The sequence below is a fragment of the Microtus oregoni genome, unplaced genomic scaffold (assembly GCF_018167655.1).
Source record: "Microtus oregoni isolate MIOR12 unplaced genomic scaffold, Mior012 000047F_ref0000412, whole genome shotgun sequence".
Taxonomy (NCBI): Eukaryota; Metazoa; Chordata; class Mammalia; order Rodentia; family Cricetidae; genus Microtus; species Microtus oregoni.
Genome location: NW_024543221.1, coordinates 12263067 through 12277126, shown reverse-complemented (window position 1 = coordinate 12277126; position 14060 = coordinate 12263067). Strand labels below are relative to the sequence as shown.

At 38.7% G+C, this 14060-nt stretch overlaps 1 protein-coding gene across 1 annotated transcript in view; it reads right to left on the bottom strand.

Moving 5' to 3' along the window:
- The window catches only part of Ush2a (usherin), a 669744-nt gene that overhangs the window by 545403 nt on the left and 110281 nt on the right, over nt 1-14060 (bottom strand). Inside the window, 4 exon segments of the mRNA XM_041635252.1 lie at nt 1728-2223; nt 2225-2370; nt 5970-6030; nt 6032-6166. Coding sequence (XP_041491186.1) covers nt 1728-2223; nt 2225-2370; nt 5970-6030; nt 6032-6166 — 838 coding nt within the window.

Sequence of the window (14060 nt, the reverse complement as noted above, 5' to 3'; positions counted from 1 at the left end):
AAAGTCTCTTATGGTTAGCTCTCTTTGGGAGGTCTATCTTCTGGCTAGCTCTCTGTGGACATGCACACAGACTCTCTTGGGAGGTCTCTCTTCTGTGGACATGCAAAGCAGTCCTGACCAAAGGACCGTGAAGAGAAGGAAGTAGCAATGGGCACCATTCATAAATTTACTTAGAAATGATTCTGCCTATCACTGCCTGGAAATGGTTGACTGGATGAAAACCAGAGCTGCCTATTGTAGGAGGTAGATGGGGGCCACTTCAAGTGCTGACATCTCTGGCCATGCTGAATTAACTCAGGGGTAGACATCCTGTCAAAATGAAGCAAATTAGACTCCCCCACCTCGGAATTATAAGGTGACTTGTAAGTCTATCTGCCCAACTGGGCATAGAATCAGAAGCAACATCAGGAACACATGGTGGCATAGTATCCATGGAAGAAGAGTGGATTATGGGCACTCCTGGGGCAGGGAGAAGAAAGGAGAATAAGAACATTCTAGTCCTTTTGGAGGCAGGAGAATTTCTATTTATATAGTTTTACTGCAGCATAGCTTCTTAAAGTGACACTTTCTACATTTCCTTATGCATTTCAATGAGCTTTGATAAACTGGTAACTATATAGCCGCTCACACAACCAAAGTTTAAATTGTATCAGTTTATCTGAACCTCTACTGGGGTCCCTTTCCAGTCAGTCCCCTTCCACATGGCCCCCTAATCTTAATTTTGCTCTTAAAATTTTGTTTTTCTGACTTTCATGTACATAAGATCACAAATTAAGCAGCTTTATCAATCTTATTTTTCTCCCCTAGCCCAATTTTAAAAAGAAAGTCACATAAGGACAAGAAGCTACATTTGTATCATACGTCCCTTTCTTCCCCATCTCATGTCCTCCTCCTCCACCTCCTCTCCAATGCATGATTTCACTTTGCTAGGCAGGCAAGTGTTCCCGGTGATGACATGGTGGGACTTGCACATTGGGATGACCAACAGCTGTCCCCCTGGACCCAAGGCTAGCTTAATAGGAGGGAACTCATGCCTGTTACTGTAAACCTAACCAACAACCCATGACGAGAGTGCCATAGACCCTGGAGAAGAGCCAATGCCTGTCATTTTCCAAAATCAATATAGCTTTCAGCTGTACTCTAACTACTCATACTTAAAGTGATCAATTTATTATAAAGTATTACTTCATTAAAATTAGAAAAAAAAGCAAAGAAACTCCCATCAGAAAACAATTGGAAAGATAGGTTTCTATACGGTGAGATCAGGATTTACCTATCTTATTATATAATGACATTTAAAAATAATTCTGGATGTATCCTGACAATATCAGAGAATACATCCCTTTTCTGCATAATATTTTGCCAGCCAACTTCATTTAGAAAATTGGTTCATCATATAGATATTTGATATTGTATGGATAATTAGGTCAAATTCCCTTCTTCTTTTTTTTTCTTTTTAGAAAAAATTACCCCCTATTCTCAATCATTTATCTTCTAATTTTTAAAAAATGCACCCATATCAGGGTAAGAAATGCTTTTGTCTTGAAGTAGCTCCGTTCCCCCACAAACAGCAATTGCACACACAAGACAGTCTCAAGCAGGTCAAACAGCTCTCTTAGGACGATGTAAGCAAAATGATGATGCTAGAGGTACACTCTTTAGAAGCTGCATCCAGAAACAAAGGGGTCCCCTGTGGTCACTGCACTGAAAAGGAGCTGGTCTCTTACCTGGCTGACACTGCTCACACCTTCTTCCTCACCAATGAGGCCGACATAGGCACTGGCCACTGACGAGGTCACAAATGCTTCCAGGTATTGTTCCCAAGGAATCGCGCTCACACACCCGATGCCCTTGAAGACTGCCCATTGTCACATTGAACCTGTGAGGCTCACACTGGTGGCAGCACAGATCTGTTACTACTGCTTTGCAAAGACATGGTCCCGTTGATTTGTCATGCGACAGAGAGCCATCTACTGTCCTGGTCTTCTCACAGTTGCAAGGCAAAAGGAGGAAGGAATCTTTCTGTGGTAGACTGAAGCTCCCCTCCACACACTGATTGCACTGTTTCCCTCCAACGTTGGACTTACAGATGCACTGTCCTGTCTCGGCATCACAGATGGTCCCAGCTTGGGAGCCAGTCATGTTACAGTCACAGGCCTTACAAGTGCTGCTGGCCAAACCGTAAAGGTTTTCTCTGCAAATGTCACACTTAAATCCTTTGGATCCTTTTTCTGCACGCACACTGCCCAGGAAGTGAATCGCAGAGCTGGTTTGCTGAGCTATGGAGGTTATAGTGGCAGGGCTCACATCCACCATCATCAATACTCTGGAGAAATTTAAATCCAAATTAGCAGCGATTGCATCTAAGCCCTGTAAACAAAACACATTTGAAAGGGTGAGGGAATTAGGATGGCACCAAGGATGATGGCTGGAGGTTAACCTTTAACACAGATCCAAAACATAAAGAGGACCATTCTGGACAGCCATCGAGGCCAAACACTACCGAAATATTAAGTCAGTTCTCACATGGGGCCTGTAAGCAGCATGCTATGAATAATATCATTGCTAATCAATGCAACAAAAAATGCAGAATAGACACATAACATTGTTTCTGTTGAATGCGTGGTGAACTTTTTTCTACTTCTACAAATTTCAAAACTATTTTACTTAAAATAGACTTTGACATATAAAAGTCACATGGCACGTGAGTTACTTTTCTGAAACTCAACATTGCCTGGAGAGAGTTAGTAAGATTTTTCTAGGAGGGTAAGCAAAGTATAAAATACCAGCCAGGCAAAATAAACAGGTTCTAGAATTCAGTTCTCTATCACCATGGCTGGAATTACAATGGTGAACTGTGTTAACATGTATACTTAAACGCTGGTAAGGGAATCAATCTTACTATTTTTCACTACAAATATGTTAAGTGTATAGGGAGTAGATACACCAATTAGTCTCAAACAATTCTTCCCCAAATTGTCCACAAACCATAACTCCATGTTGTATCCCAATTAAAATAGTGAATTTGTATTTACTACTATGCCTTTAAAAGCTGGGGGAGAAGAAACAATAAAATACTGTTCTGATAACTCTCTTTGTGCACAGGGACATGCACCCTTACTTCAGCTGCTACACATTAAATAATCGACATAAATACAATGTATCCAATTTTTATTTTAATCCTCTGTATACTCTACATTTTATAATTTTCAATTAATATAAATTACACTTGCCTTGGCTCATAAGGCGAGCGCACTGCTTGTGAAATCATGTGATTCAAAACATACCTGTTCAGGTATGAAGTAAACTCAGAGCTTTATGTTTTTTTCTTTTTAGAGGGGCACGAACATACGTTGTACAAATGGAGAAAAATGTTTTGTCACCTAAACTTAAACCCCTGACAACTTAGGTTAGTCTCAACAAGGACATTACCAAGAACAGGAATTTAAAAAAAAAAATTCAACAGTGATGTTTAGATGCAAATCCCTTCCCTTTAGACAGACCTCATATATCCATGAATGTAACTACCTGACTACACGGCATTGAATCAATTGAGACATCTATTTCAAACTATAATTGTATAATTGTAATAAAAAATTAGTCCTAAAATAAGCATCAAATACATACTCAGGCACTGATATGGAGAAAAGAAGCCCTAAGCTGCAAGAAAATGCATAATATGTATGTATATGGACAAAAATTCATTCAAACTCCAAGAAAGGCAAGTTCTTTAACAATGATGAACGGCTCACCTAAGGCATACCATTTAATTTCAATAAGGAAAATAAAAAAGGACCACGATTGCTGCAAATTTTAAAAATAACTGTATTGTTAACAAGAATTATGACTCATTTTGAACTATTAAAATCGGTCTACATGGATTCATATCAGATCAGTTTTAAAAATATGCACAGTGCTTATTTGAATATGCCATACATATTCCTGACAGGTAATCTATTCCTAACGATACTCACGGAGGCCTACAGGGCATCACACTCGGAGCTAACAAGTGCGGGCGAGTTAGCACACTTGGCATTTAATTCACATTCTTCTCCCTTTTTATTCTAGATGAATGACCTACTTTAATAAAATTATTGGTGGTAATGTATTTTACTGGTGATAGAATCATTAGTAAGATTTAACAGTTTTGTTAACTCAAACAGTTTGCCTTCTGAAACATATACAACACACCCTTGTGTTTTCAGGGTTTTTTGTTTGTTCCTATTAACGAGGTAATCTTCAACAAGGATGGCTGCTAATCCTATTAGGAAAATATATATTCACGTCAAGTTCGTGTTTTTATTAAAAGTATTTCACTTGCAGAGATTACTCAAGAAATCATTATTTATAATATTGTTAAAGTGAGGATTTAATCTTCACAAAATACATATTTATATTTTCCTGCAGACTTGCAGCATCCAATAAAATGAGCAAATGACAATAGGAAATGGCACAGATCATGATAAATTTTAGGTAATTAATTTTTTTTCTTTTTCAAGCTGTAGGACCTAACTAATATAGGAAAGGTGTTACTAAAAGAGAGAAGCCTCCACTCCATCATGCACAAAGACCTGGGTTCAGCTTGCTTCTGTATCTTGAATTTAAAACATATCTCATACCCAGGAACAAAGAAAGGCACACTGAATGAATTCTTCACCCCACTCCTCCATACGTCAGCCAGGGTTTCTTTTTGAAAGTTAGTGTTTGTATAGTTGTCATAAATAAAGGTGGGAACGATGTTACACATCTTAACATCATCTTTCCTTAAACCAGTTTATGTGATGTCATCAGACCTGTCCATTTTTTAATTAGATTAATTAAAATGTGTGTTTACCATAGCTGTGGAATTTTGTATATATATATGAGCAAACAATACATATTGGGTTATATTACAAAATATATACATAATCCAGAATTGTATGTAAGTACATACATACATATAAATGTATACATGTGCATGCATATGTGTGCTTGTGTGTGTGCATATGTGTGTGGTACAGAGATCTTTGCCAGGTACATTTATTATTCTGAGGTTCAGGTCAGTGTAAGTATAACCACACAGGACTTGGAGTCTTGGGTGACAATAGAAAGGCCAAGGTCTTTTTTAAACTTCTTGCAGGAACCAGGGCATGCTCAGTTAGAACACAGAGTGCACTTCATCAGAAAACTTTCCTAATATTCCCATACATCAAAATTTCAAAGTGCATTATGTACGTGGTGCGTTTTGGGCACTTGATAAATTTTGTCCTTATGTGGCGGTGGTTCCCCTCAAAAATGCTGGATGTAATAAATTGCTATAATCAAATCTAATTTCTGAAAAATACCTGTGGGAGTAACAAACAAAAAAGCATGTCTTGTATAAAAAAATGATAAATAACACCAAAGCTCTCTGTTTATTATAATCAGCTTGGTACAGAATTACAAAATTAAAATTATGTGACCCTTTATAAGTAACTCTAGCAATAAACATGATGTGTGGAATTATATTGACTTGCTTTGCATTTCATAGGGACAGTTCAAAGAAATATAATAGAAAAAATGGAAAGATTTATCACAAAGTACCCTTTAGCACAGAATGTTTTGGAAAAAAATCCATTTATTTTAGCCTATTAAAAGTAGCAGGGAAATGATTTGCTTAGAACTCATTAAGTGTAAAACATTTTGAAAAAGTGCTAATTTTCTAACAGAAACATCTATGCAGCAGGCAAATTATATTTTTCTATGACTTATTAGTTGAGTCTGTGTAACTAATGCATCTACCGAATAAAGAAACTTCTAAAGGGTTGATTAAACTAAGCGTCAAACTACAGTTTGATACAATTATTAATTGAGACATTTTTAGATAGTCAATTTCATCCAAACTGGTTTTCCCCAGCCTTGAGCAAGAGAACTTGTTTTACCCTTCAGTTAAGCAATCAAATATTGGCTGGGAACAGAGATGTGACTATAAACTTGTGCTTGGCACGTACCAATAACGTGTGCTTGGCACAAGCCCTGGCCTGAATTCTGGTGACAGGTAATGTCTCCATCCGACAGTCCCGGAGGGATTGCAGTTCCAGGGGTGGCAGCCATCAGGATCCAATGCCTGCAGGTCCAAGAATTCATCCTGGCATGGAAGGCGCTGTGTCCCAGGCACATGTCTCTTCCAATCACACTGGCCTCCAATCTACAGGAGATGCAACATTTTGTAGAATGATGAACGTATCTATTTTTAGATAATTTCCTCATTAGATACAAGACAGTAAGGGAAGGTGAAAAATCTTGAAATGTTAAACAGACAAGAAGGCAATCAGGTTGTGCCCCTCATGACAGCAAACATGGGGAGTTTCGGCAGGGAGCTAATGGGTGGCTGAGGGTGGAAATAGGCCCATGGGAGTCAGGTGCATATGACTAAAGGGGAATGGGGAATCAGGCATTTAAGTACTATATAAAGAAATCAGAATATAGACATTCGAGTCCTGGAAATAGAAAAGAGCCGGCAGCTAATTTAATCTCCCCAGCTCTCGCTTGCAGTCTCACCCTGTCCTCTTACTATCTGGTTGGTCCAAATCTGTTTTGAGCAGTTAGGTGTTTAAATTAAGAAAAAAAAACTCCCCATGATGAGACAGCCCCATTAAGTGTGAATGTTAATGATGTCCTTTGCAGTGCAGCCCTGAAGACTCACCATGATAGACATCTTTATCCGTTCCTCTTCGAGGAACACTTCAATGCTCGCTCGCTTATTTGTGGTATCATTCCACAGGAAGTATGTCATAGATAGCTAATATTATTGCCAATTATGCACGCGCTTTCAAATATCCAGGACAGGACTTCAGATTAAAAATTTTAAAGCATCATTGTTGTCTCATCTTCCCTCCTCTAAGAACAGAGTTCTTATTGGAATCACCATTTTAAGATAAGACAAGAAAACTGATGTGGAACTATCTAAGTTGTAAAAAGTAAAGTGTTTGAGTTATAGGTGACGGACTCCAATATCCAAGATGGTGAGCATAGAAGTATGGTCAGGCACTTAGAGAATGCTACCTCATACCTGGCTGTACTTCGTATTTGCCTGCTTACTCAACCTCCCAGAAGGTATGAAGTTGACTAATAAAAGGATATGCCTTTTCCTGCAAACATAACCCTCATCTCTTGGTATGCATGCATTGCACCTAGGCATGAAATGCAAAGGTCCCCTGGTTGCCTAGGTGTCCTATTGCCACCATTTCAAAGACATCACTCAGTAACTCAGGCCTGACTTCTTGCTGGTGCTTCGTATGTGTGGATCCTTCTCTCCAAACAGACAGCAAGTACCCTAGAAGCCTGGACACACGCTGCGTGTCTGTCAAATAACTACACACACTCTATGCATCAAGAATATCCATTCAAAGACAAAGAGCAAAAGAAAATGACAGAGGTAGACAAATCAATGTCTCTTGTGTTCAAACTTTATCTCTTGTATACATTGTTAAGTGTTTAATTTAAATGTCTTCTCACTACCAATTAGAGTTTAAACCACTCTGAAGTCGTCAGGAGCATGTGAAGACCTGGCATCTACACACCAAATGCTCACTACTGTGGGCTTTCTCTCTTCTTTTGCTCTACCCACAAATCATGTCTGCTTTTATCTTCACACATGACTATCATCCCCTTTGTGCATAATATTCCCCCCAAATCTAAATTCCTGCCTTGAGTTTTATCAAAGCATTTTGCCAACAAAAATAGTGTTCTCCATGTGAGCCACTCTGGCGCAAATTCTGACGATAACTATTTTCACATCATTGATTTAAAAAAAGTTTGTTTAATACATGCAAATTAAAGTTCTACCACATTGGTTATACCTTAACAGGTAGTTTGAAAAGAAAATGGTAGAGGGTTTTATAATTATATAAAAGCATCAACATGACTCAGTTACTTCAAGTTGAGCTGAAAATACAGGTTTTTTCCCCCCAAGCATTTCATTTGCAGGTACCATAAACCTACTTACTGTCTCAGATTAATCGCTCCCATTCACATATTAAAACAAGAGTCTGTCTTCCCCTTTAAAAAATACTTCTAAGCTAAGCATGCTGGTGGCTCATACCTGAAATCCCAGCATTTGGAAAACTAAATTAGAACTGGCACAAATTAGGAGTCAGGCTAAGTGACATAGCAAATTGGAAGGCAGCCAAGCTCTACGGAACAATCCTGACTCAAGCTAACACTTTCAAACAGATACAGTCTCCAAGAAAATCTACTTTTAAGTTCAGATATTGATTCTCTTTAGCCAACATCTTAACATGTTCTATGCTGGGGCTTGAACACGTATGTAAACCTGGGAATCTGTGCTCTCACGTTGGACCTGAGGGTCTGAGCTTGCCTTGTGAGGCAGCTCCTGGAGAGAGTTAGTGGGCATGTGAGGAGTGAAATGCCCACATTATCTTTATTTCCTTCACCCCAGCTAACAGCCTGTTTGACAGTCACCAGACATCTGAGTCCCTCTTAGGTCACCCAACTGCACATACAATTGAGAGATCTCAGTAAGTTCAACCAAGGCAGTTAGGTCCAGTTCTGAGGCAACCAATAAAGTCAAAATTTGAGTGTCTTTTTTTTATATTTATATTTATAATTATGTGTATTTTTGTGTGTATGTGTATTGATATGTGTGTCCACAGAGGCAGGAGATATTGAGTCTCTCTGGAAGTTGGGAGTTATCTAATAGAAGGGCTGGGAACTGAACCTGGGTCCTTTGAAAGAACAATAAGCATTCTTAACTACCGAGCCATCTCTCCAGGCCCAGTTTTTGTAGCTTAAGCAGCAAAAGTTATCATATATAACACTGCCCACCACAACTAAGTTCATGTTCCAGTTCCCTGTCAAACAGACTGAGAGGAAAATAGTTTAATCACTACAGTCATGTGGCAGACTATTACTGAGATTCCAAGGACCAAGAAGAAAGGAAAAGAGAAAAAAATGGTACAACAGAGAACAAGAACAAAAATGTGTCTTTATATTTCAAGCTATGTTCATTTCTCTGCTCTTCAAGGCTTACAACACTATCCAGGTCAGTTTTAATCCACTTCTAGACACATTAACAAAAGAAAAGTAGCACACACCCACATGCTCTGCCTCAGGTTGGAAGCAACCTTCATAAGCATGGCTTCAGTCACATTCTTTCCAGTTTTACAAGACTTGGGCTGTTTCTTTGAAATCCTCTCTAGAAGGCACTTTGGGGCTATGGATAACTTGCCAGGTTAACCTTCTAACAGTCTGATAAGTTTGAATGATGTTTCAGCTTTCAAATTTTTGTTGAACTGGAGTCTTGTTAGATTGTCGGTTTTGAACTAAAGATCCTCCCACTTTAGCCTCGAAGGGCAGAGACTGTAGGTCTGAACCACTGTCCCTGGCTCCCGATTTCCGTTTTGACTGTTTTGTGATCTATGGGTTATTAAGAAATAGGTCAGTTTCTAAATATTTATACATGTTTCTGAATATCTTATTTATTTGTAATATTCCTAATTTAACTGATCAGTTAATATACTTTATATGATTCAAATAATTTACAGTCTGCTGAGGCATGTTTTATGGCCCAGAATCTGGTCTATTTTGGTAGATGTTTTCCATAGCTCTCAAAACGACGCCACAACCCTTGACTGTTGCTGGACTGAGGGCTCAGTCAACGTCAATGAGGTCAACTTTGTTGATAGTGTTGCTGTAATCTATATACTTACTGATTTTCTGTCCATTTGTTTTTCATGGTTATTGAAGACAAGGGGTATTGATATTTTCACATGAAATTGAGATTTTTTTTCTATTTTTTCATTCAGTTCTATTGATGTTTGCTTTCTATATATAGTTATTTTGGCACACAAATGTTAAGAATCAGTAGGGCTTATCATTAAAATGAAAACAATTCCCTTTGCAATATATAATTGTTTTTGGTACCCTCCATAAAACGGTTGCAGTAAAATCTGTTTCCTGATACTAATAAAGGCGCGGCAGCTTTCCTCCAGTTCTTGCTGGCAAGCGTCATCTCTCCAAAGCTGACATGTAGCCGTGTGTTCGCTCTATTTGAACTATATCTCCTACATATTGCATATGCTCTGTTCATAAGATCTCACTTTCACATGTTGTTCCCATTTTTCACTCATAAGTGGAATATTAGAATGTGGAATTTGGACATGGTTATTGCCATGACCCAAAGCTCACCACGACCTTCTTCCAATTGACCTAATCTTCCTGGGCTTCCTCATCTGTCCTTTCCTAATTATTTATCAGGATAATTTATTGAATCCATTTAATGTCCACAATGACTGACTAAATGCAAGTTTTACTTTATGATTTTAGAGTATTCTCTTGTACATATTTACACCATTGACCTAAAAGGGAGAAATTTACTTCACACGTGGCATAAGAACCTTACACCCTTCCCCTTCTCCCTTTTTTACCATGGCCATATATTTTCCCACACTGCACTCTCTTTAAAGTGGTGCTGATTTTGTTTAAACTTTCCATTGCCCCTTAGAGAGAGTTAACACACAGGCAATGCACTTTAGCAGCTACCATTTTTGGATCACCTTCTTTCCATGTGTTGATCCATGGAACATGTGTTATTTTACTCCCTCTGAAGCACTTTTACAAAATGTTTTGTATGCTGCCGCTCTACCTGCAATTGACTGAAACTTTATACTCTGTACAACTGAGCTTCCTCTTCCCCCCAGAAACACACTGCCATGGCTACGGGATTGAGCTGTGCCATGTCTTTCTGCATGTTCAGTGTTTCTCCACTTTCTTCTCACTTGAATTATTTTAACCGAAGTCTGCGGTCATCCTGCAGTTATTCCTCTGTATGTATGTAATATGTATGTTTCTTTGGATACTTCAATGTTTTGTTTTTATCACTAGAGGAAGCAATCAATAGTTCTGAGGAATTTGATGATTATAATCCTATTTATAGTTTTTTTTTATTTCTCATTTGTGTGCTTTATTGACCTTCTTGACTCAGCGACTTTGTGGCCTCATGTACAATTTGGGGATTTCTAGCTATTATTTCTTTGTATATTTTTGTCTGTTCCACCACACTCAGATTCACACAGTCTTTTAGAGCTTCATGACAGCTCGTTCACAATGGCTTCACTTTTCTCAGTCATCTTTTTCCTCTATGCTTCATTTCTATTGCTAAGCAGATACTAAGTTATTAATATTTCTCTCAATATGTAGTCTACTATCAGTTCTAACCAGCGTGGTTTTCATTGCATACCCTTTAGTATTTTCTTATGTAAAGTCTTTTTTTTTCTAATCTTCTACTTCCCCATGTAGCTTTGAAAACACCCAGAATAGAGATAGGCTGTTTATTGTAATATATTTGCCTGGCAGCTGTACATGTATGTGGCTTCTGGAACAGTTTAGATTACTGTATTTATTTATTTATTTATCTTTACTATTATTGTTTTAAATTCTCACCATGGAAGATGCTGTTCTATTTCTTGCAAGCCTGGTAATTTCCTGGCTTTCTATGGTGGCTTAGCTCCTTCGTCCCTAACACCCCCATAATGTTTTCCCCAGGTTTTTACAAGTAAGACAATCAACATTCATATGAAGACTTACGGACCATACCCTGTGAACCTCTGACCTAACTCCTCTGTGTTCTTCTTGTCTTTCTGAAACACTAAGTATATTGGATTCCAGAACCCCTTAGCTCCTTTCCCATAGCTTGGTATAGACCGTCTTTCAAGGAAGTCATCTGTGGGAATTGGAGAACTACAGAATTTAGTGTCTATGTCTGGGGGGGGGGCATTTTCTTTATTCTTATTCTTGAGGTCTTGTATGTATTTAATATAATTCATCTACATTTTGGTTTCTTTGGGTGGGAAAATAAATTGAATTTCTGTTTGGTTGAAAGTAGAAATTGCATAATCCAGACCCAGAAAGACAATTATCACATGTACTCACTCATATGTGGTTTTTAAACATAAAGCAAAGAAAGCCAGCCTACAAATCACAACCCCAAAGAACTTAGACAACAATGAGGACTCTAAGAGAGACTTACATAGATCTAATCTACATGGGAAGTAGAAAAAGACAAGATCTCCTGAGTACATTGGGAGCATGGGGACCTTGGGGGAGGGTTAATGGGGAAGGGGAGAGGCAGGGAGGGGAGCAAAGAAAAATGTAGAGCTCAATAAAAATCAATAATAAAAGAGAAAAAAAGAAAGTAGAAGTTATATGAAGGGGTTATAAACTGACACCCCTTCCTCCTCAAACAGGGCAGGAAACAGAACACAGCAACCCAATTTAAAGGGAGACTAGACGAAAAAGTGCAGGAGGAATCTATTAGCAACACTTAGCGTAGCACGGAGGGAATGCTATTGGGAAACATTTATTCAGATATTTTACATAAATTTTGGGCTTTGAACCCAAAGAAGAGAGCGCTCCCAGGAAGCTTGGCAGTGGTACCTCTGCTTGGAATTCCGAGGGATGGAAATGGCATGAACCAAAGTCTCACACAATCTCTCAACTGCTCAAAAGTTAGATTTCGAAAGCATCCAAACTAGAATCCTGAATCTTTAGCTTTCCTGTCAGTGTAACACTTTCTTAGAGGGAAACTCTGGACAGTAACAGGATTTGCAAAGTGCCTAAAATGGGAGGAGCACAGGGCACCCTTGGATGTCCAAGGCAAAGAAAGGAGAGTGTGCATGGTGTGTTGTGTGCACTAGCTCCTTTAGAGATTAACAAATTAACATAAATATCTCCAGGAAAAGTTTACAAGGACTGAAAAATAATTCTGGTTACTTTTTTCTCAAGGAAATAGAGATATAAGTTTTAAGTGTTGTTTGAAAAGCACACATTTAAATATGTGTGCTCAAAACTTAAAAGGTTTTGGGTTGTGGTGGCTCATGCCTATAATTTCAACATCTGGGAGGCTGAGACAGGGCTCATCGGGACCTCTTGCTTCAGGTTGCCACATAACTCTCTCCTTCACTTCTTATGCCAAGTACAACCCATGTAACCAGACCTGTCTGCCTACACATATGTAATAAGAAATACTCTTCTATATAATACATTCCTGAGGCACGTACTTGTCTGGCTTCTTCCACAGTACTTAGTTTGGTAAATAAAGACCCACTTATTTTTGTGCCAGTTGATTACTTTCTGCACCTCCTTCTCATGACCCATTACAACAGAAACATTACAACAGCAAGGAGGGTGGTGGTTTGACCATTTCTAAGAATATTTTAACCCTGTGTGCATGTGTGTGTGTGTGTGTGTGTGTGAGCATATGCATGTGTTGGAGGAGGCTGCTTGTTTGTTTCCCGGCTGCCCAGAAACCAAAATAATGACACAGAAACAGTATTAATTAAATAACTGTTTGGCCTATTAGCTCTAGTTTCTCACTGGCTAACTCTTACATATTAATTTAACCTATTTCTATTAATCTGTGTATCCTTACGTGGCTGTGGCTTACTGGCTAAAGTTTTAGAGTCTGTCTCCTGTGGGGCTACATGGCATCTCCCTGACTCCACCTCCTTTCTTTCAGGGAGCCTTTTGTTTCCACTTCCCACAGTGCTGGGGTTACAGTTATGTGAGATCATGTCTGGCCTTTTAGGTGGATATTGGAGAGTTGAATTTAGGTCATGTTCGCTCAGCAAGCAACTCTTACCAACAGAGCCATCTCCCCATCTCTGCCACTACAATCCTGGTAATGATTCTTCTGTGGTATTGATGAGAAGAGAGTTCCTTGGGTAAAAAGGAAATGATGTACTATTGGTAAAAATACAAAAATCTATAATAGCATCAAGTCAAAGTTGAATTTCCAAGGAATGACAATCCTGAGCAACGTTTATGTTATGACAGTTGACAACCAACTACCTACTCAACAAAATCTAAATGCCACGATGTGGAAAACAGGGTTTTCCAGCCTCACCAAATGTCCCTTATGCCACCGCAGTGAGACTCACGAAGTGTTAGACCTTGTTTGCAGTGCCTCTGGACACTGAGCACACCTAGGGTGATGCAGCCATTTCAAACGGATTTGTGGAGGACATGTCACATAGGAGAATGAAATATGAAAATATGCGGAGGGGAAGGAAACCTGCAAAGAA